The 19495-nt window shown below is 50.0% G+C and overlaps 1 protein-coding gene across 4 annotated transcripts in view; it reads left to right on the forward strand.

Annotated features, from left to right (window-relative positions):
• The first annotated feature begins 773 nt into the window (after nt 1-773).
• The window catches only part of PCSK6 (proprotein convertase subtilisin/kexin type 6), a 185703-nt gene continuing 166981 nt past the window's right edge, over nt 774-19495 (forward strand). For 3 of the 4 annotated variants that reach the window (XM_032175060.2, XM_032175062.2, XM_032175063.2), the window contains exon 1: nt 774-1124. In XM_032175060.2, the coding sequence (XP_032030951.1) occupies nt 813-1124 (312 nt within the window). In that variant the 5' untranslated portion in view covers nt 774-812. The remainder of the gene's footprint in view (nt 1125-19495) is intronic. The other variant, XM_058427450.1, reaches the window with a different exon arrangement.

Here is a 19495-nt window from a genome sequence, read left to right on the forward strand (position 1 = left end):
ACCTACCACATGGCAGGCCCTGGGCTCATCAGAACGAACGTTTATGGACAGCTTATTGTACAGCAAAAGCTGACCTCATCCTCAAATCAGCCCGACGGGGCAGATACCACTGTTCCCCCCGTTTTACAGGTGGGGCGCCTGCCCTCAGCCAGGACAGTCGTTTGCCCAAGATCACAGCGATGCTAAGTGGACGGCCTGCGGGTTCACCTGCACAGCCTGCCTCCCGGGATGGGCTGTGGCCTCCGCGATGGGCTCTGTGCGGTGGTTTCCCGGGTACACGCTCGTGAGCCCGGCTAACGCGCCACGTGCCTTTGCCCCGTTCAACATGTCCCTTCCGCCAGGCTTGGTCCTGGGCGATCCACCGTGTTCCCGGCAGCTTCTTCTCCCCGGGACGCCGCACACCGGCGAGCCCTCTGTCCGGGGAGGCGGGCGAGGCCCCCGCCAGGTGAGTGCGGCCTCCGGCGTCCGCCTGGTCTCGGGAACAGGGGACTCGCCTGAGACGCCAGGGCCTCCCCGCTCCCAGCAGAACTGGCGGGGCCGAGGCCGCCACTGGGGCGCTACTGCGTCCCGAGAGCCCCGAGAGTCGGCGGAGAAGTTCCCCCGGTGGGGGGCGTTTCGGGCCGTCCGGACGCGTCTCGGCCCCGGAGCCTCAGGAGCGCGGGCGGGAACGCGCCGCGGCCGCCTCCTCCTCCCTGGCTCCCGCCCGCGGCGGTGGCGGCGGCGCTTCCCCGGCGCGGAGCGGCTTTAAAAGGCGGCACTCCACCCTCCGGCGCACTCGCAGCTCGGGCGCCGCGCGAGCCTCTGCCGCCGCTATGCCTCCGCGCGCGCCGCCTGCGCCCGGGCCCCGGCCGCCGCCCCGGGCCGCCACCACCATCGCCAACGCGGGCGCGGGGAGCGCGGGGGGTGCGGGGGGCGCGGGGGGCGCGGGGGGCTCCGGCGGGCCCGGGCTCCGGGCGTTCGCGCCGCGTCCCTGGCGCTGGCTGCTGCTGCTGGCGCTTCCTGCCGCCTGCTCCGCGCCCCCGCCGCGCCCCGTCTACACCAACCACTGGGCAGTGCAAGTGCTGGGCGGCCCGGCCGAAGCGGACCGCGTGGCCGCGGCTCACGGCTACCTCAACTTGGGCCAGGTGAGTGCGGCCGGCCCCGCGCGCCCAAAACTTTCCCGGCGGCCTCCGGCCCGCGCCGTGCGTGGGGAGGCTCCGGGACCGCTCGGGGACGGCGGGCGGCCGGGGCGCCCTGCGGGGGTGTGGGGGGTTCGCCCGGGAGGGCGCGCGCGGGACACTCGGCGGGGGGGGACTCGGGGTCCTGCGTGGGCGCCCACGCAGGTCCGGCGCGCCGGCCGCAAGTCCCCTGGCGGTGCCGCCCAACCCTGCGCTCGGAAGTGTGGCCTCAGAGGCCGGGGAGGCGCGGACACCTGCCGGGCTCCGGGGGAGGCTGGGCTGTCTCAGGCGTCGCCCGCCGTCCGTCCGCCGCTGGGTCCCGAGCGCCCACCCAGCTCTCCCCCGCGGGGGACTGGCCCCTCTGCCCTCGACGGGCGGCGCGAGCTCCGGACCCTGTGCGCGCGCCAAGGCGGCCGGTGCTTGGGTGACAGGAGCGTGGCCCGGCGTCTCGGGGACTCGCGCTCCCTCGGTGTCCGCCGCTCCCCAGGGTAGATGGCCGGGAGCCTGCACCCTGAGCCCGGCCACCGTCCGAGAGGCTTTGGGACAGCGCGGGGCCGGGGGTCCTGGGTTTAAAACCTCTCCAGGAGCGGAGGGAGGGCGCTTTGTTTGTGGGCTTCTGCCGCGTTCTGATGGCAGAGCGGTGTGACCTTTGGCAAGTCACTTCCCTGACGTGCTCCTTTGCAGTCAGTGGCAATGTCTACACTGTTTGGTTGTCGGAAAGATCTGACGTTGCATTGCCACAGAGCCTGGACCGGGGCCTGACCTCACCGGCCCCCACGGGGCCAGCGAGGAGCCCTCCCAGCCCCGCACCCGACGGGCTTGGCTGTCACCTCTGCTGTCAGTCAGCAAGCAGGCCACGCCCTGGGCACAAAGGCGGCATTACCTCCGAAGGACCTCCCGGCGGGTCCCTTTTTCCTCTCTCAACCAGCTACCGGGCTGAGGGGCGGTGAGTTGGGGTTGATCCAGATTTATGGCTCCCGGAGAGGCCATTATTTTGGGGTCACACCAGGGGACCACTCAGTGCAGTTAACAAATCTACAAACTAGACACTCAGAGGATTAAGTGAAGTGACAGGGAAGCACCGACTCTAAACCTTGGTGCCAGGTGGTGTTAAATTTAGTTTCATCGTTGGTGGCACTGGCAGAAGCCAGCAAGGTGTGGTGGCGTCCCTGATAGAAATGACGTTTGTTCTGCATCCCAAGCCCCACGTTGATGTGCTGTTAGGTGTGTGGCCTGCTGGAGGGGTAGATTCTACCGTTTGAATGATAGAATCTTCACAAGGCAGGCAGGTTCGAGTTTATCTGAAAGAATGCTAGCACATCTTTGGAGACCTTTTAAATATAAATATATATATATGTATATAATGTTACATATATACACATACACACACACACATATACACACATGTATATCCATGTATATACATTTTTTAACCACTCAAGTCCCTCCAAACATCCTGTGATTTCAGATTTTGCCTTTGGGTAGCAGTGACTTCGTTTGTCTCTGTAGTTCCTGACTCTCCCTGGCTGAGTGTCCAGGCTGAAGGAGGTGTTCCTCATATTTGCGTAGTGCCCCTGGCTCCTGCCACACTTCGCTGCTGTGCCCAGGTGGCCTAGCAATTTGTCTTCAGCTAAAAGTGACTTTTAAACTACATGATAAATTACAAAGTGCCTGGGTTTTGGGATTCTAAAATTAAATGAGCAGAATGGAGCAGAAGTTGAGCTGGGAGCTCACACTGCAAGAGAGAGGCAGAGAGGCACAGGTAACTAACTCTCCCCGGAAATTTCTGTCTGTGGGAATAAAGATGCCTAACCCTTGGCCATGCTGGCCCTTTGAGACAACCTCTGTCAGATTCACTGAGTTCTTATGTGCAGTCTGCTCTCCTGATTTTGCGGATGGCAGAGAAGATTCCCCCCGATGCACACTCCGTACCCAGGATATTCTGGGGAGTCAGTCGGGGTCTCCCCAGCTCTGTCTAGTGCAGCCAGCATGAATGCCATGCAGCCTGGTCACTCAGGCATGGTGCTGGCAGTGGCACTGCGGTGACATTCACTAACAGAGAGATTAGCTGGTTGGGGATAGGAGCTGTCTCAGATGCTTGTGTGTGATTACTCACGGAGGGCCTATTACTCCTTATTCCAAAACGAGCTTTTCTTTCCCCCTGTAAGTGCCCTGGTAATGTGGAAAAGGCCTGGGGCATTTGAGCCTCTACCCACTCAATGAGAACTCTTTAAAAACCTTATTTGCCTTTTTTTCAGCCAGGAGAATCTGTGACTCATAAATAAGATGCAGATATTATTAGCTTTGACTTACAGATGAGTAAATGGGGGTGAAGTAAGGGAAGGAAGCTGTTTGTGTTCACATGGTATGCGTATGTCACCTCTGACAGTTCCAACCCTGCTCATTTTCTTCTCCTGTATTCTCTGGTCTGAGATCTCCTTTGTGAAACTCCTTCTCCAAGCCCTTAATGGGCAATTAGTGTTATGTTCTGTACTTGCCTGAATCACAGCCCTGGTTTTCTCCCAGATAGTTGCTGTGCTCCAAGTTCTTGCTTGCTTGTTTTACTTTCTTCCATACAACTAATAACTGGATTCAGTTTATTTTACATGGTCCAGAGGTAATTTAGACTGGTGGTTATTCACCTTTCTTGAGTCATGGCTTCCTTTCAGCATCTGATAAAGGCTGTGGATCCTCTCCGTTATAAAATATACATCACCAGGGACAAGACAAGATAGCCTCTCTTTGTCCCTCTACTCATCATTCCAGGTAACACCACAGGATTTCAAAGGGAATAAAAATGTGGAAGTGTCCAGTGTCATTATCGGCAGATGACATAACTACATGGATAATCCAAAAGAGCCTGGAGATTAGCCCCTGGAGCTAATAAGGGAGTTGGTCAGCAACAGCCACCTGCAGGGCAGCACATCTGAGAAGACAAAAGAAACCGTTCTTCATTCTTGCATAAAAGCTGTGAGATACTTTGAAATAGGTCTTTTAAAAAGGTGAGACTTTTATAGAGAAACATAAAATATTTAGAAGAAGGACTGAGAAAAGAAAGTTTAGGCCAGGCATGGTGGCTCATGCCTGTAATCCCAGCACTTTGGGAGGCTGAGGCAGGCAGATCACCTGCGGTCAGGAGTTCAAGACCAGCCAGACCAACATGGAGAAACCCTGTCTCTACTAAAAATACAAAAATTAGCCGGGTGTGGTGACACATGCCGGTAATCCCAGCTACTTGGGAGGTTGAGGCAGGAGAATTGCTTGAACCCGGGAGGCGGAGGTTGCAGTGAGCCGAGACTGCACCATTGCACTCCAGCCTGGGTGACAAGAGCGAAACTCCATCTCAAAAAAAAAAAAAAGTTTAAATAAATGGAGAGATGTGTTGTGTTCATGTATGGGAGGGCTGGCTCTCATAGTTGCCCCAGTTTAATCTGCAAATTCAATGTAATCTAGTTTAAGCCATGACAAGATTTAATGTGGAATATGAAATCACACAAATGAATTATAAAATTAATATGGAAGAGTAAGGTCCAAGAATACCTCAGACAACTCTGAGAAAGAAGAGGAGGAGGGGAGTTGTGATAACGACAGTTCAGCAATAGAGTCAACTCAAACCCAAGCATGTGTGGGAACTTGTACGTGTGAGCTGAAGAGTTACAAATGGATGGGGAAGGATGGGCTATTCACTAAATGGTGCTGGGAGAACAGGCTCTCCCCATGGAAAAACAATTCAGTCCTCACATTACACAACAGTGCATTCCAGATGGGATTAGAGACTATATATAAAACTTTTAGAAAGAACTACAGTGGAATACCTTTGTCACATTGGGAAAGGAGTTCCTAAACAAGTTATGCAAATAAATTTTAAAAAGAAGAGATTGATACATTAAGATAAAAATTCTATGTAAACAAAGGCATCATGACAGAGTTAAAAAGCAAGTAATAGACTGGGAAAGTATTTACAATATATAACAAATAGATGAGTACACAGATTATTTTGAAAACTATAAATCACTAAGAAAAAAGGATACATGCCAGGTGGAAAAATGGGGAAGTTTATGAATAGAGAAGTCAACGAAGAGAAATCCAAATGACCAGTAAACGTAAGAAATGATGCCAGCTTCACTGAAGCTCGCGGGGTTATTGGAGCACTGCAATGTAGGCAACGATGAGATACCATTTCACACCTATCGGGTTGCCTGACATGGAAGCGTGTTAGCGTCACGTGCTGGCAAGGATACAGAGCAATGGGAACTTTCAGTTGCTGCTGGTGGAGATTGGTATAGTTTGGAGAGCAATTTGGCAATACACGGTAAGGCTGAACTGCACCAGCAAGTCCACAGCTAGACATCCTGGAAGAACTCTCCCACATTTGCACAAAGAGACTTGTGTAAGAATGTCCATGCAGGCATTTTTTTAAATGAAGGAAAACCCACCTTCCTTAAAGTAGAATAGAGAAATCAAAATAGTCACACCATGCCAGACTCTACAGTGGTTAGAGATGAATAAACCAGATCTATATCTACACAGATACATCTCTCAAATAGTGTTGAGAAAGAAAAAAAGCAAATTGTAGATGTCCAATGTGATCATATTCACGTAAACGTTAAGAAACACACAAAGCAGGCCGGGTGCGGTGGCTCACGCCTGTAATCCCAGCACTTTGGGAGGCCGAGGCGGGTGGATCATCTGAGGTCAGGAGTTCGAGACCAGCCTGGCTAACATGGTGAAACCCTGTCTCTACTAAAAAAAATACGAAAATTAGCTGGGCATGGTGGTGCGCACCTGTAATCCCAGCTACTCAGGAGGCTGAGGCAGGAGAATCGCTTGAACCCGGGAGGTGGAGGTTGCAGTGAGCTGAGATGACAGGACTGCACTCCAGCCTGGGCGACAAGAGTAGAGTGAAACAATGTGTCAAAACAAAAACAAAAACAAGCAAAAACAAACCACAAAGCAATACTGTATTAATTATGGATGTTTATAGATGTAGTGAAAGTATAAAAGTGTGGGCTGTAAGGATCTGCATCAAATTCTAGTTAGCAATGGCCTCCAAGAAGGGAGGGAGGGGAGAGGAACTTCAAACTTTATCTGTAGTGTACTACTTTACAACACACGCTTATGTGTGTGGGTGTGTGTATGTATAAATATACATGGATTATATACAAAATTGTGCCTAGACATTTTGTACTTTTTTGCTTTGTATCAAGGTATATTACATATGGTGATGTGTACAAGTGTGTATATATACACATGCATAATATAAAAACACAAGTATATTGACACATATACCTATATACATAGACAGATACACAGATACACATAAAACATTAAAGAGATAAAAAGAAAAGGGAAATGCACATTGTACACCTACCCCATGGTGCTTCTGGACCATCTGAAGCACGCCCTTGGAGGCACAGGTGCCTGCAGCCCCAGGTTAAGAAGTCCCTACTTTAGATGTCCAGACTGGGCCGATCCACTTGTCAGGGAAATGGTGACAGAGAAACCGAATGTCTGGCTGCAGGTCACATGGCCGTTTGGACAGAGCGGAACAGGGAGCCCAGGAACCCTTCCCTTCTCCCCTGCTTCTTTCTCCTTCCAGTCACCCTCACTCTAACCTGTGTGCATTGTCACCTTTGACACTGTGACTCAGAAGAGACAAGTTGCTTGTGTGAAGAGGATGACAGCAAGGTATTCTCCATATACCAAATCACAACAGCTCAGCGTCTGCTGCTCTTGGAAATGATGTTTATCTTAAGGGTGGTGCTTGGATGCCATGCTTTCCCTTGGGTTTTTGCTTTGCCTGGGGTATTGAGCTAATTTGTTGCTTCTGAGTCTGAACATAAAAAGGCAGGCTGGCTGCCAGGGCCCTAAAAGATCTAAGAGCCTTAAATGATCTTGAACTTGCCTTAAATAGTTTTACTTAAAATAGCTACTGAGCAGGACATACCTGGCCCAGAATTTCAGGTGAGCCTGCACAATTCATTTGTCAGCAGAGCAAAATTGTCATGCTGCAGACAACTTGTTCTTGCAATGAAAAAACAAGCCGAAGCCTTAACCAGGTGTTAAAATAATGGGCCAGAACTTGTTCCAGCCAGAGTGTCAGGGGTTTGTTAGGGACAAGGGGAAACCCGGAATAGCAGTCACCTGTGACCTAGTTCTCTGGGATTGATTTTCGCTCTAAGGCTGTCTTGGTTTTATGCTCTGAGCCAAGCTGGACTGGCTGTGCGCAGCTGGCCTGCGAGAGGCTCTGGGTGTGAACTGAGGGACAGAGACAAATAAGGGTTATGAAGCCCACTGTCTTCACCCTCCTGTCTGACGTCTTCACCCGGATGTGATGCGTTTAAGTGGGCAGAATTTTAATTGACTGGACTGCCCTCCTGAGTCATTGGAGCTGGTGTGGGGAGTGGCGATCGAAGCTGAGCCAGCTGCCATCTGTGGAGCCAGAAAAGCTCCAGAAGGCAGCATCCAGGGGCAGACTCAGACTCAGGACTGAGCAGGTGGCTCAGCTGCCTGGACCATTAGAAAGGCTTGAGTTTCTCTAGGTGGAAGCCAGGGAAGCAAATGAGAAACACAGAACTGTTGATGGCTAGGGGAGGCTGGGACACTGCCTGATACTCTGCCGGCTTTGAGCTTTGGGTGGCGACAGGGACACTCAGGGCTGTCCAGACCCTGTTCTCCAGTGTCTGCAAACTGCCTGCCAGCTGGGGAACATCCTGAGCTTTTTGGATCTCTGAGCCTCTGCATGGATTTTGCCATCTAGGAAGTAGTTCCTCTGATCTGCAGCTCAGCCAGGCTGCCGACACCTCTCCCCCTCCTTTTACTAGAGCTCTGCCCTGGGAGGGCCTCCAGGTTGTACTTGCCCTGGGTGGCTGGCCTCCCCCTGGCTCCTGGGACTGGGTCTTGGCCTTGCCACTGACCAGAAGCCCTGGCCTTGCTCCCCCCAGCTGATGTTTCTCATGACTACTCTTGCTTTGAAGGCCCTCACCAGCCCTGCAGAGAGGTGTCACCAGGCCTGTTTAATGGTGATGAGGCCTTAGATCCAGTTACCTTCTGACAAACCAGTGACTGATAGGCCAGGGCTGGACCCCACACCCTCTGACTCACCTTCTACTACTGCTGTCACCTTGTACCTGCTTTCCAGACAAAGGTAAATCATCAGACAGAAAGCCTTTCAGCTCTCTGCCAAAATGAACAGATGAGTGACATAGGAACTTCCTCAGACCCCACCAGCCACTGTTTCTCCCTCTGTCCACCTGGTGTGTGCACATGCTGGTGCATGAACGCGCACAGACGCAAAGGGCTGCACACCAGCATCTCTCTGTCTCAGAGAATCTGTACTGGCGCCTGCTCATCAGCATGGAAACCACTCACGCCTCTCTCTATTGGAGGGAAAAAGAAAAGCCCTCCAGTCCTTCTAGGAAGCCACTCAAACTATCCATTTGAGTCACTGCACATTTCAGTCACTCAAGCTGCACATTTATCACCTGGACTGATCATCTTTTGCTGAAACCTCCTTGTGTGGGTCCCTGTCTACAAAAAGAGACCCCTGTCTACCTTAGTGGCAGAGCTGGAGGCCTAGAGGTCACCATTGCCTCCTCCTGCTCCCGTGCTCCCCCAAGCCTGTCTCATTGTCTCCTGAATGGCTCGCAGGCTCCCTGTGTTGCCCCTGCCACCACCCAGCACAGGCTATGGCCTCTGTGGCCTCTACCTGCCTGCACTGCCTCAGCGCCTCCTCCTGCCCCACCCCACCGCCTTGAGCCCTGGCTGTAGCTCCAGCTCTGCCGAACCCCTGTCTTCACACTTTTGCTTCCTTTCAGGCTTGCTTCTGCTGTTCTTCCTGCCCAGAATGGCTTTACCCTGTCACCAGGTTAGCCCCTCAGCCTTCCCAGTTCTGCTCCACTGTCAGTTCCATCAGCCGACTCATCCCGATTTCCCCAGCTCACTGGTTGTGCCCTTCGTCTGGGCCCCCAGGCCCCCTGCCACCTTGACGTTGCCTGCTGGCTTGCCTGTTTCTGACACTGGGCTCTGGGCCAGTGTCCTTTGGCTGCTCTCTAAGGTTAGTTCCGATTCTGCCACCTCTCTGATGGCCGGCGGACGTGCGTTCATTTCTTCAGCGAGTATTGCCGTGTGCTCTCACTGGCCTGGGCACTTAGAGATAAGAAAATGTGGCCCCTGCCTTGCAAGAGTCTTAAGAGACTCTCGGTTATGAGTCTTTGTGAGGGACCAAGGCCAGGCTCCTGCGCTTAAGTGTCATTTATTGAACCACCCCCACCATCGCTTTCTCATCCCAGTTGTTTGCTTTTTGGAGTCACTCGATAGGCCCTCCCACGTACGTACTTGTACGTGAGGACACCCTCTTTGTGATACTGTAGTTTGCCTCTTGGTCAGGTCAGCTCCACGCTGATCTGAGAGCCCTGTGTACCCTGCAGTCCCCACTAACACCCTGGAGGCCCCACTAGTGCCCTGGAGGCCCCACTAGTGCCCTGGAGGCGCCACTAGCGTCCTGGAGCTCACTGTGGATGCTTCAGACCCTGCGGGTCCTGTCATCCCATCAAGCTGTGGTTCTTCCTGATGTCCTTGTGCCTCTGCTCTTTGAGCATCTTGAGGACCCAGCAGCAGGCGCAAGGCCGCCTGTCTAGTCCTGCAAGGAAGGGGGATGAATAGCCATCAGCTGTCAGGAGCCTCACGCTCCATGGGATGGGATCAGCAGCCTGGGGTTCCCATGGCAACCAGTTCATCAATGCCCTCAGTGTCAAGACAGTGGCACCGTGGAAAGGAAGAAAGTCTCATTGTCTTGCCTTGGCTGCTTGGGCATAAACAAGCTGCACTCCACAGGGACCCGCAGCCACGCCCGACCTGTGGCTCTGCCCAGCCGCACACGGGCCCGTTTACTGAACTGGGCTGGGAAGAGGCCGTCCCTGTTAGTTCTCTAATCTTCCTCGGGGGCTCTTGAATTTCTGCCACGGGCCAGCATCCGTCACTTCTAGAGTCCTTGTTGGGAAAATACATCTTCTCGGTGAGAGTGGGCAGAAAGAGCCCAAATGGAGCAGACTGCCGAAGCTCTGAGTGATCAGCCAGACCGCCTTGGGGCGAATCCATCAGTGGGTAGTGGCGTCACTCGCGTTCCCGCGAGGAACCTGGACTTCCAGACTTTCCCCCTTTGGTTTCAAACACGCTGGTGACAACTCTCAGCCCTCGCACCAGAGGTCAGGATTCTTCAGAGCCCTAAACCTCATGCTGTCCTTTCCCTGCTTTAAAACCAGCAGAGTTTCCCGCCCAGGAAAGCATGATACATCCAGCCCTTGGTGAGTGAGCCTGCCCTCCCCGCTGCTCTGTGCTCACCCAGAAGCCTTCACTTTTACCACACGCTGCTTCATTAAGTCCAGGCCTTTGATGTTCAGGAAACTTGCCATGTGCTTTTTCTTTCTTTTGCACCTATCTGTTGCTGTCGTTTTAACCTGGGGGCCCCTTCCTTGTGTGGTCTACCCGGGCCCTGCCCTTCTTTGGCATTAGCCAGAGTGCTGCTTCCTGACCTGCCTGCAGCCCTGCCCTCTCCGAGCTCCACGGAGGGGCTCGGCCGTGGCGTGCGGGCTATCTCTCTCCCCGCTAGACCCTCTGGACCGCAGTGTCTCATAGTCCGCGTCTTTACGTGACTCATTTTGCTTCCTGAGGCCCTAGCGCAGTTCCTGGCACTGAGAAGGTTTAGTGAATGAGAGATTGTTAGAATTTTTTATATCAGGACCTGTGATGTCCTGATTCCATTCACCAAAGGCAAATGATCCTTACAGGGTGAGTACGGAGAAAATGCTGACCTCGTTATCTTCACTTTTGCTGAGCTCTGGCAGGTTTGTGGGCAGCAGATACTTGTGATGTTTCTGTACAGTCAAATATCGCTTGTGCTTCCCACATTTTGACATCTCTGGATACCTTGTCTTTGGGTTCTGTGTTTCCTGGGACTGAGTCTTGCTGAGTGATTCCAGTGTCACCTGCAGGGACTCTGCTCTCAAGGCCAAGGCAGATGCTCAGTCATCTGTGCCACGTGGCTACTCCCAGGCAGAACCGGCAGATCTGGACAAACCTGGGCCTGGTGTTCTCTGAAGCTCAGAATGATCATCTTGCTCCTTGGTGGGCAGAAGAACAAGAGGAAAGGAAGCCAGAAAAAAAGGGAACTGGGGAAGCCACAGAAGAGGGAGGGAGGGAAAGTGGGAAGGAGGACTGAGGACAGGAGGCATGGGTGTGTCCTGCGGCCTCGGTGGAGCCTGTCCTGTGGAAGGTTTATTTTCTGTAAAGAAGCAGTCTGGCTCATGCCTGTACTCAGCCTCTCTGTCCCCACACGTGACTATCCTTAGAATGGCAACTGGGTCCTCGGATTCCAGTACCCCTACCACAACTGCCGCCAGCCGCTCCTGTGTCAGTCTTGGCTGTCTGCCAGGCACTGCTGATGATTGCCCCCAGAACCCCACTGTTAATCCCATTACACAGATGAGCAAACTGAGACCCACAGAGGTTGAGTAACCTGCTGTAGTAGTAAGGGTCAGAGCAAGGCTTTCAACCTGGGCAACTTACATTCCAGGCCTTCCTCGTAGACGGAGTCCGTGTCTATTAGGAAAGGCTACAAAGACCAGGTGGCATGTGAGCCGCCACGGAACTTGGCTTGGGGTTTTCTGAGTGGCTAGGGCAGAGGGGTGCAGTCCAGGCAGATGGAGGGTTGGGGCAGAAGGGACCTGTGAAGGAGTCATAGCTGTACTATGGGATCCTCCCTCCTTATCAGGGCTCTGGCCTGGAGCTCACTTCAAAGGCTTATCTATGCAGGAATGAAGGCAGCATTCTTGATATGGAGTCTAGGAGTCTGAAGGTCAGGGAACCTTTCTTGGATACCCTCCTTTCTGCCTACCCAAACCCTGTGTTTCCCACCTGCTGGGAGGCAAGTGGAACATAGTAGAACCAGATCCCAAGAGGAGAGAAGAGGCTGGAGGGGGACCCACAGTTGCATAGAGGGTGGCATGGCCTAGTTGTAAGACTGTTTACACTACTTGATTCTTCTCAGTATAATACAAAAAGGATATGTGGATACAGAATATTTTTGCAACACAGAAAAGAGCAAGAAAACTATAAAAATCACCCATAGTCCCACCATCCCAAAATAATCACTGTTGACACTTTGGGCCATGACTTTTTGTTTTGTGATTCTGTGTCTGAGTGTGTGCGTTCACAGTCATATGCAGGTTGAATATCCTGGATCTGAGATGCTTGGGAAAAGAAATGCTTTGGATTTCCAATTATTTCAGATTTTGGAATATTTGTATTATGTTCACTTGTTGAGCATCTCTAACCTGAAAATCTGAAATTGGAAATGCTTCAAAGAGCATTTCCTTTGAGTGTCCTGTTGGGTTTTGGAGTATTTTAGATTTTCAGGTTAGGGATATTCAACCTGTTTAGGTATGCATGCACACACACACACAGACACACACACACACACGCATGCACATATATTCACCAATGTCTTATACAAATAGGATTGTCTACTTTTGCAACTTGTACCTCCCAAGTCAATAAGTCTTCTATGGCGTAACTTGTAATGGCTGCTCAGTGTACCTTTACGTAGCTGGCCCATCATTTATGTAATTCTTTCCTGACATTTAGGTCAGTGAGTTCTTTATCACTGCTTGGGGAGGTGGATAGTGCTGCAGCTGCTCTGGAAGGTCAGGACCGTGCAGGGAGGTGGAAGAGGCTCTGCCACTGCGCTGCTCCCCCGCCCCACATGCCCTGGGTCCCTGGTTTTGATGTCTCATCCCCCCTCCCTACATCTCCCGTCTAGCGTCACCAGCCTTGCAGAGGGTCCACACTTGATAACATTTGCTCGGTTCAACTCATTAGAATTTTATTGAGCATTTTTATGTAAAAAAATTATACATTACATATAAATTTATAAATTTAGAGTATTATATAAATGCTCCCCCATTGTAAAGAATTCAAACAGTGCAGGTGTACCAAGCAAAATCCAAAATCTCCTTCCTCCCCTCATCCGACCCCTGATTTACTCCTTCCCTGAGATGTCACCACTGTTCACACATTAGTATATGTGTCCTGTTTCTGTGCCTTAACAGACAGATATGTGCACATATACACACAAAAAGAATTTTTGGGTTTTTTTTTTTTAACATAAATGGAATCACACTAAACATGGTTCCTTTTTGGACCTACCTAGATTGTCTTCACTAACAGTTGGACGTCTTGGGAATCTTCCCATGCTCGTACATAGAGACCTACCTCATTCTTTTTAAATAGTTTTATGGCATTTTAGAGATGCAACATGTTTTGTTATACCACACCTATGAATGTTCCTTTGATTTGCCTCCATTTTTTTTTCTGTTATAAGCAATGTTGCAGTGGTTATCCTTATTCATGACTCTGTGCACTTGTGAGAATTTCTGTAGGATCCATAATAACAAAACAAATACTAGTTATAATAATAAATGATGATTGCTGGCCCTTTCTGTGTACCAAGTAACTTTTCACGTGCTTTCCTTGTATTGACTCACTTAATCTTAGAAACTCTATGGGGTAGGTATTATTATTACCCCCATTTTACCGATGTGGAAACAAAAGCACAGAGAGGTTAAGTAACTTTTTCCCAGTTACACAACTTGTAAGTGCCAGAGCCAAGATTTGAACCCAAATAGTCTGGCTCCAGAGAGGGGACCTGCTGAGCCAATGTATGTGTGCAAGTTCCATTGTGTTAGACGTTGGCCATGGCTCTCCAAACAGATGGTGCCATTTGACACTGTCCCCAGAAGTGTGTGTGGGCCCCACCGATTCTGTGTAGTAATGACCAATTGTCATATTTGCCAGTTCCTGTAGGTGACAAATGAGATCTGGTGGTTGTTTTAATATGCTTCTTTTCCCTCGTTGTTATTCAAGTCAAATGTTGCTTGGCCAGCACAGTGGCTCACACTTGTAGTCCCAGCTCTTTGGGAGTCTGAGGCTGGAGGATCGCTTCAGCCCAGGAGATCGACACCAGCCTGGGCAAGATGGCAAGTTCCTGACTCTACAAAAAAAAAAAAGCCAAGTGTGGTGGTGTACGCCTGTGGTCCCAGCTACTGGGGAGGGTGAGGTGGGAGAATTCCTTGAGCCCAGGAGGTTGAGGAGTCAGTGAGCCAAGACCACATCACCGCACTCCAGCCTGGATGACAGAGCGAGACCCTGTCTCAAAATAAATAAGTAAATAAAGTTAAGTGTCTCTTTATATATTTTTTAGCCATTTTAATCCTTCTATGAATTGCTTATTTATATTCTTTGCCCATTTTTTCAGTGGGGCTGTTTGTCTTTTAATGATTGCTTTCTCTATGTTGTAGATATTCATCCCTTGTTTTTAAGTACGTTGCAGATACTTCTTCGGTCGCTTTTCATTGAACACTGTTCAGAGTGTTTGTTGGCTTTGCCTATTGTTTTTTGAAGTAAAATCTGCAGCACATTTGTTTGCCAGGCTTTGGGCTCGTCACTCTGTGTAATTCAGAGATGAGTAAGACAAAGTCCCTACCTAAAATAGCGCGTAACTCTTGCAAGAGGAGTAGTGAATGGAATATAGGGGTGGAGTCCAAATGCTTTAGGATAACAGAGGAGAATGGGGCAGCTTCTCAACTGGGGATTCAGGGAAGCCTTTGTGACCAGTGGCATTAGGGCCAGACCTGGAGGGGTCCATAGAATGTTCACAGAGGAATGGGAAGTGGGGGTGTGTTTGGGCAGATGGATCGTGAGTACTTTAATCTGCGTCCCATCTGAAAACAACTCACCTTCAATGACCCACTGGAAAAGAGTCTCATGAAGAGGCTACTTACAGGGTGTGCATGGGGACAAGGGAACCAACAGAGGGTGTTGAGGTACCCGGGGACTGGGTAGGCAGTGGTGGGGAGCCGCTGCAGGGATGGAGGCAGAACACTGTTGGCAGATCCTGTAGGAGCTGGAGCTGAGCGGGGTGCAGCCTCCTTCTGGTGCCTCCACGGGCCTGGGCAGTATTGCCTGGAGGGCTTAGTCTTCTGCGGCACAGAGCAGGGCAGAGAATGGTGGAGAGTGGGTCAGAGGTGTCGGGGGAGGTGGAGGGAGAAAAATCAGCTCAGTAAGGATAAAAGCAGAGATAGAAAGTTCTGGATGTGTGAAGGCCTCAGCAACCCTCGATGCCATGAGAGGGTAGGGGGGTTCATTTGCTGCTGCCTTTACTTAGCAAACATTTATTGGATGCTGGCTCAAAGCCTGGCCCCGGGTGAGGTGCTAAGTTATAAAGATGGGTCAGGCAGGTTGTGCACCCCAGTGATCACCGCCGTGGCGCCAGTTTTAGCTTTCCATGTGTCCTCGCCGAGGGTCACAGCAGAGGCCTGTGGTTTTATGTCTGTTAGACCCCATGTACCTGGATCTGTGCCTCCTTGTCCCAGTTGGAGTTTATTTAGGTGTGTCTGTCTGAGGACACATTTTAACATGGAAAAATAAGTCCATTTTTGGCCACCATTGAATTCAGTCTAACATACATCTTGATCTTCTGCTGTTTTTTTTCCAACTTAAACAAACAAACAGAAATCCCAATTTGTGTTCCTATTGATAAAGCCCAATTTCTATAGAAAGAAAAGAAACCTTATTGCTGTCCTATCAAAGTAACCATTTATGACTGAGCTCATTAACAGTCTCATGCACGGCTGTTTCGCATTTGCAGGAATATGATACCGTTAGCCAAGAACAAGAAGTTAGATTTGTTTCAGAGGCTTAGACAACTTTATGTATCATGACTTTGATCATCTAAGACCCTCACAACCATTCATTCATTATTTATTTCTTTACTTACTTACTTATTTGAGACAGAGTCTCACTCTGTCACCCAGGGTGGAGTGCAGTGGTGCGATCTCAGCTCACCGCAACCTCTGCCTCCTGGGTTCAAGGAATTCTGCCTCAGCCTCTCTATTAGCTAGGATTACAGGCGCATGTCACCACATCCAGCTAATTTTGTATATTTTTAATAGATATGGGGTTTCACCATGTTGGCTAGGCTGGTCTTGAACTCCTGACCTCAGGTGATCCACCCACCTCGGCCTACAACCATTCATTTTAGCACAAGATGCAAAAGCCTGTTTGTGGGAATAGATGCTTTCTCTTCCCCATGGAGTTTTGTGAGCTCATTAGTACTTTCTAGGTTTTTTGTTTGCTTGCCTGCTTTTTCAAGGAACTTGCTATTCTACCTTGTTCTGATATTTGGTCAAATCAGAAACGTTAGAAAACCAAATTGATTCTTTCTTACACTAAATAATCTTAAAATCCAAATGAAGGCTAGGCATGGTGACTTATGCTTGTAATCCCAACACTTTGGGAGGCCGAGGCGGGAGGATCCCCTGAGCCCAGAAGTTCGAGGCTGCAGTGAGCTGTGATCATGCCACTGTACTCCAGCCCGGGTGACAGAGTGAGACACTGTCTCTACAAAAAATAAAAAAAAATTAGCCAGGCGTGGTGGCATGTGCCTATAGTCCCAGCTACTCAGGAGGCTGAGGCCAGAGGATTGCTTGAGCCTGGGAGGTCAAGGCTGTAGTGAGCTATGATCATGCCACTGCACTCCAGCCTGGGTGACAGAGTGAGACTCTGTCTCTAGAGAACAAAAGGAAACGAAACAAAAACCAATCCCAATGAAACCTCAGAGGTAGGTATGGACACATTAGCTCTGGGAGACTGTCAATACGAGGCTCACATTGAGGGACCGGAACTAACAGACCCACGCTATCAGAAGCCAGGTCTTAACAGCCTTCCTTTTCCAGCCAGGGAAGGACAGCTCTAAAACCTAACCAGAGGATCTTTCCACTTTCTGTTTTGATTCTTACTCATAGAGAGCCCTGGATGTATTTTCTATTTTCTTCTGTCAAAAGTTCAATGGCTACAGAGAAGTATAGAAAATCCTGTCTTAACCCAATTTATTTTCTTATTCCCAGTTGGTTCTACTTTCCAGCAATTGGTTCCTTTCCTGGAGGTAGTTGCTTTGTGCTTGGTCTGTGCTGATGGCTGTGCCAGCCCGGGCGTCTCATCGTGCCAGGGAGCTGCTCAGCTTCCTCCCTGGTCTCTCCTGAAAACTGACGTCCCCAGTGGAGTCTCAGTGACCAGGCGCCACCACTGAGAGATCCTTTTGTCTCTCCAAGGTTGAGGGAAGCTGCTTGTGCACTTGCCACTGTCATTCTCCCCACAGCGTCTGTTTTGTTTGAATCGTGCTGTCAGGTTGCATGAATTAGATTGCAAGTCTCGAGCTTGGGCCATGTCTCTGCATGCACCGTGGCTGTGAAACTGATGCCCGGCAGATTGTCCCATCGTCAGAAACACTGGACACAGCCAGAAGGGAGCGGCCATGCTGCCCAACCCGTCTTCAATGCCGTGACTTTGTCCTGAGGCCTCTTCAGGGAGCTGTGTTAACGCTGAGCCCAGTTTGATTTCTGCGTCGGCCCCTTCATAGCAGAAGACGACCTGCTGACTGGTGTGGCCCGGCCACCTGGCCATGGGACTTTGAGGAGAGAATCAAGCCAACAAGTGCTGTCAGTCAGAGCATGTCTCTAGTCTGCCCGTCCCCTTGCTGGGCTCTCAGCAGTCGGGGGTGATGCCTCCATTTGATTTTTTTTTCCCCCAGAGGATTGTGGAGTTTTCTGGGTCATTTAGCTTTTTTATCACAATTTTATGTTTCTCAGGTCCATCCATAGGAGAATGGAAAAACAAATGTGATACACTCATTCAATGAGCACTCTTTTATTCAGCAATAGAAAGGAACAGACAACCAGCGTGCATAACAACATGCATGCGTCTCATAGACAGGCCAAGTGAAAGACGCCTTACACGAGGGTGGCCTGACTCCATTCAGAGGAGGTTCTAGAATTGGCAAAAACAAATGTGGGGGAATGAAAACTAGAGGTTGACTGGAAAGGCACGTGGGAGACTTTCGGAGTGATGGCTGTCTTCTGACTCTCAGTAGGGGTTTGAGTTATGCAAGTGTGTACATTTATCCAAAGTCAACAAATGTGTAATTTACATTTGCTTGTTTCATCATATCTAAATTTTATCTCAAAAGAAACAAATCTATAAGCAAATAATGATGTGTGTGTTGAAGTCTTTAGGGAGATGTATGTTGTATACTGATACTGCAGTTTACTTTGGAATGCACCAAAAATAAGATGTGTTGACAAATGGATAGAAGGATGGATAGACAGAGAGAAGTTTGATCAAGTGATTTTAGTGAATATGTTAATGGTAGAATCAAGGTAATGGGCATATGGATGTCTGCCGTACAATTCATCCAACATTGGTGCGTGCTTGAAAAATTTCATAACAAGATGTTGGGAAAAAGGTATTTTTGTGGACATGGTAGAGACAAGGTGGACGTGGGAGAAAGCCCATGTTTTCTTTGAAGACATAATCATAAATTTATGCTTAGACATGAGGATTAGAAGCCTGTCTAGGGATTTAGTAGGGCAAATGATGTCATCAGAGAAATCTCCTGGAATCCGGGTTCAGGGGCATTTGCTTTTGTAGAGGATGTTCTGGGGCTGCACTGGCATCTGAAAGGGTTACTGTGGCTCTCTGAGCCGCTAGCTTGCTAGGCTTTCCCCAGGCAAAGTTTCAGCCCCAGGGAGAAGCTTCCCAGTCCATGTAAATGAGCGGAGCCCGTGGTTTAAGGACCCTCCTGCCGAGGAGAGATAAGCCTGCTGCAGACACCCTGGCACGACGAGGTAGGCTGGGTTGCTCGCCTGCTAATTATCTTTTCCGTCTTGCTCTGCAGTGCTTCTCTAGTTTCAGAATTTGAGTTACTGACTTTGTGTCGAATTTTCAGCCTCTCAAGTTGTTGATTGAAGGGCGGCACCAGCAGCCATTCCCTGCAGAGTCCTAAGGGACAGGCGTCCTATGTCGGAATCCTGATCCTGTGTAACCCCGGGGATGGACCAGGGCAAATAAAGACACAGCAGTCAGACTCCTTGTGGGAGGACCCCTGCCTAGGAGGAGCTGCTGGTAAATTTAGGGCACGCTGGAGAAATGGGGGTAGGGAGAGAAGAGAAGAATGAAAGCATTATTCCAAGGAACTACTTTTATTTATAGATTCTCCTAATTCTATTAAAATGAATGCCGGGGGGATGTAAAACTTGGAACACATAACACATAATAGAAATGAAAGGACATGAAACTAAAATAGGGAAAAATGGTAAAATGAGAAGAGAATCTTAGTACCAAGAGGAAGATGTGACATTTTTCTGAAAGAAAATAATCTTACAGCACACTGTACGGGGAAAGTGAATTAAATAAAGTAAGGACTTGGTTAGCAGAAAACTTAGAAG

Source organism: Hylobates moloch, unplaced genomic scaffold, assembly GCF_009828535.3.
Source record: "Hylobates moloch isolate HMO894 unplaced genomic scaffold, HMol_V3 SCAFFOLD_14, whole genome shotgun sequence".
NCBI lineage: Eukaryota > Metazoa > Chordata > Mammalia > Primates > Hylobatidae > Hylobates > Hylobates moloch.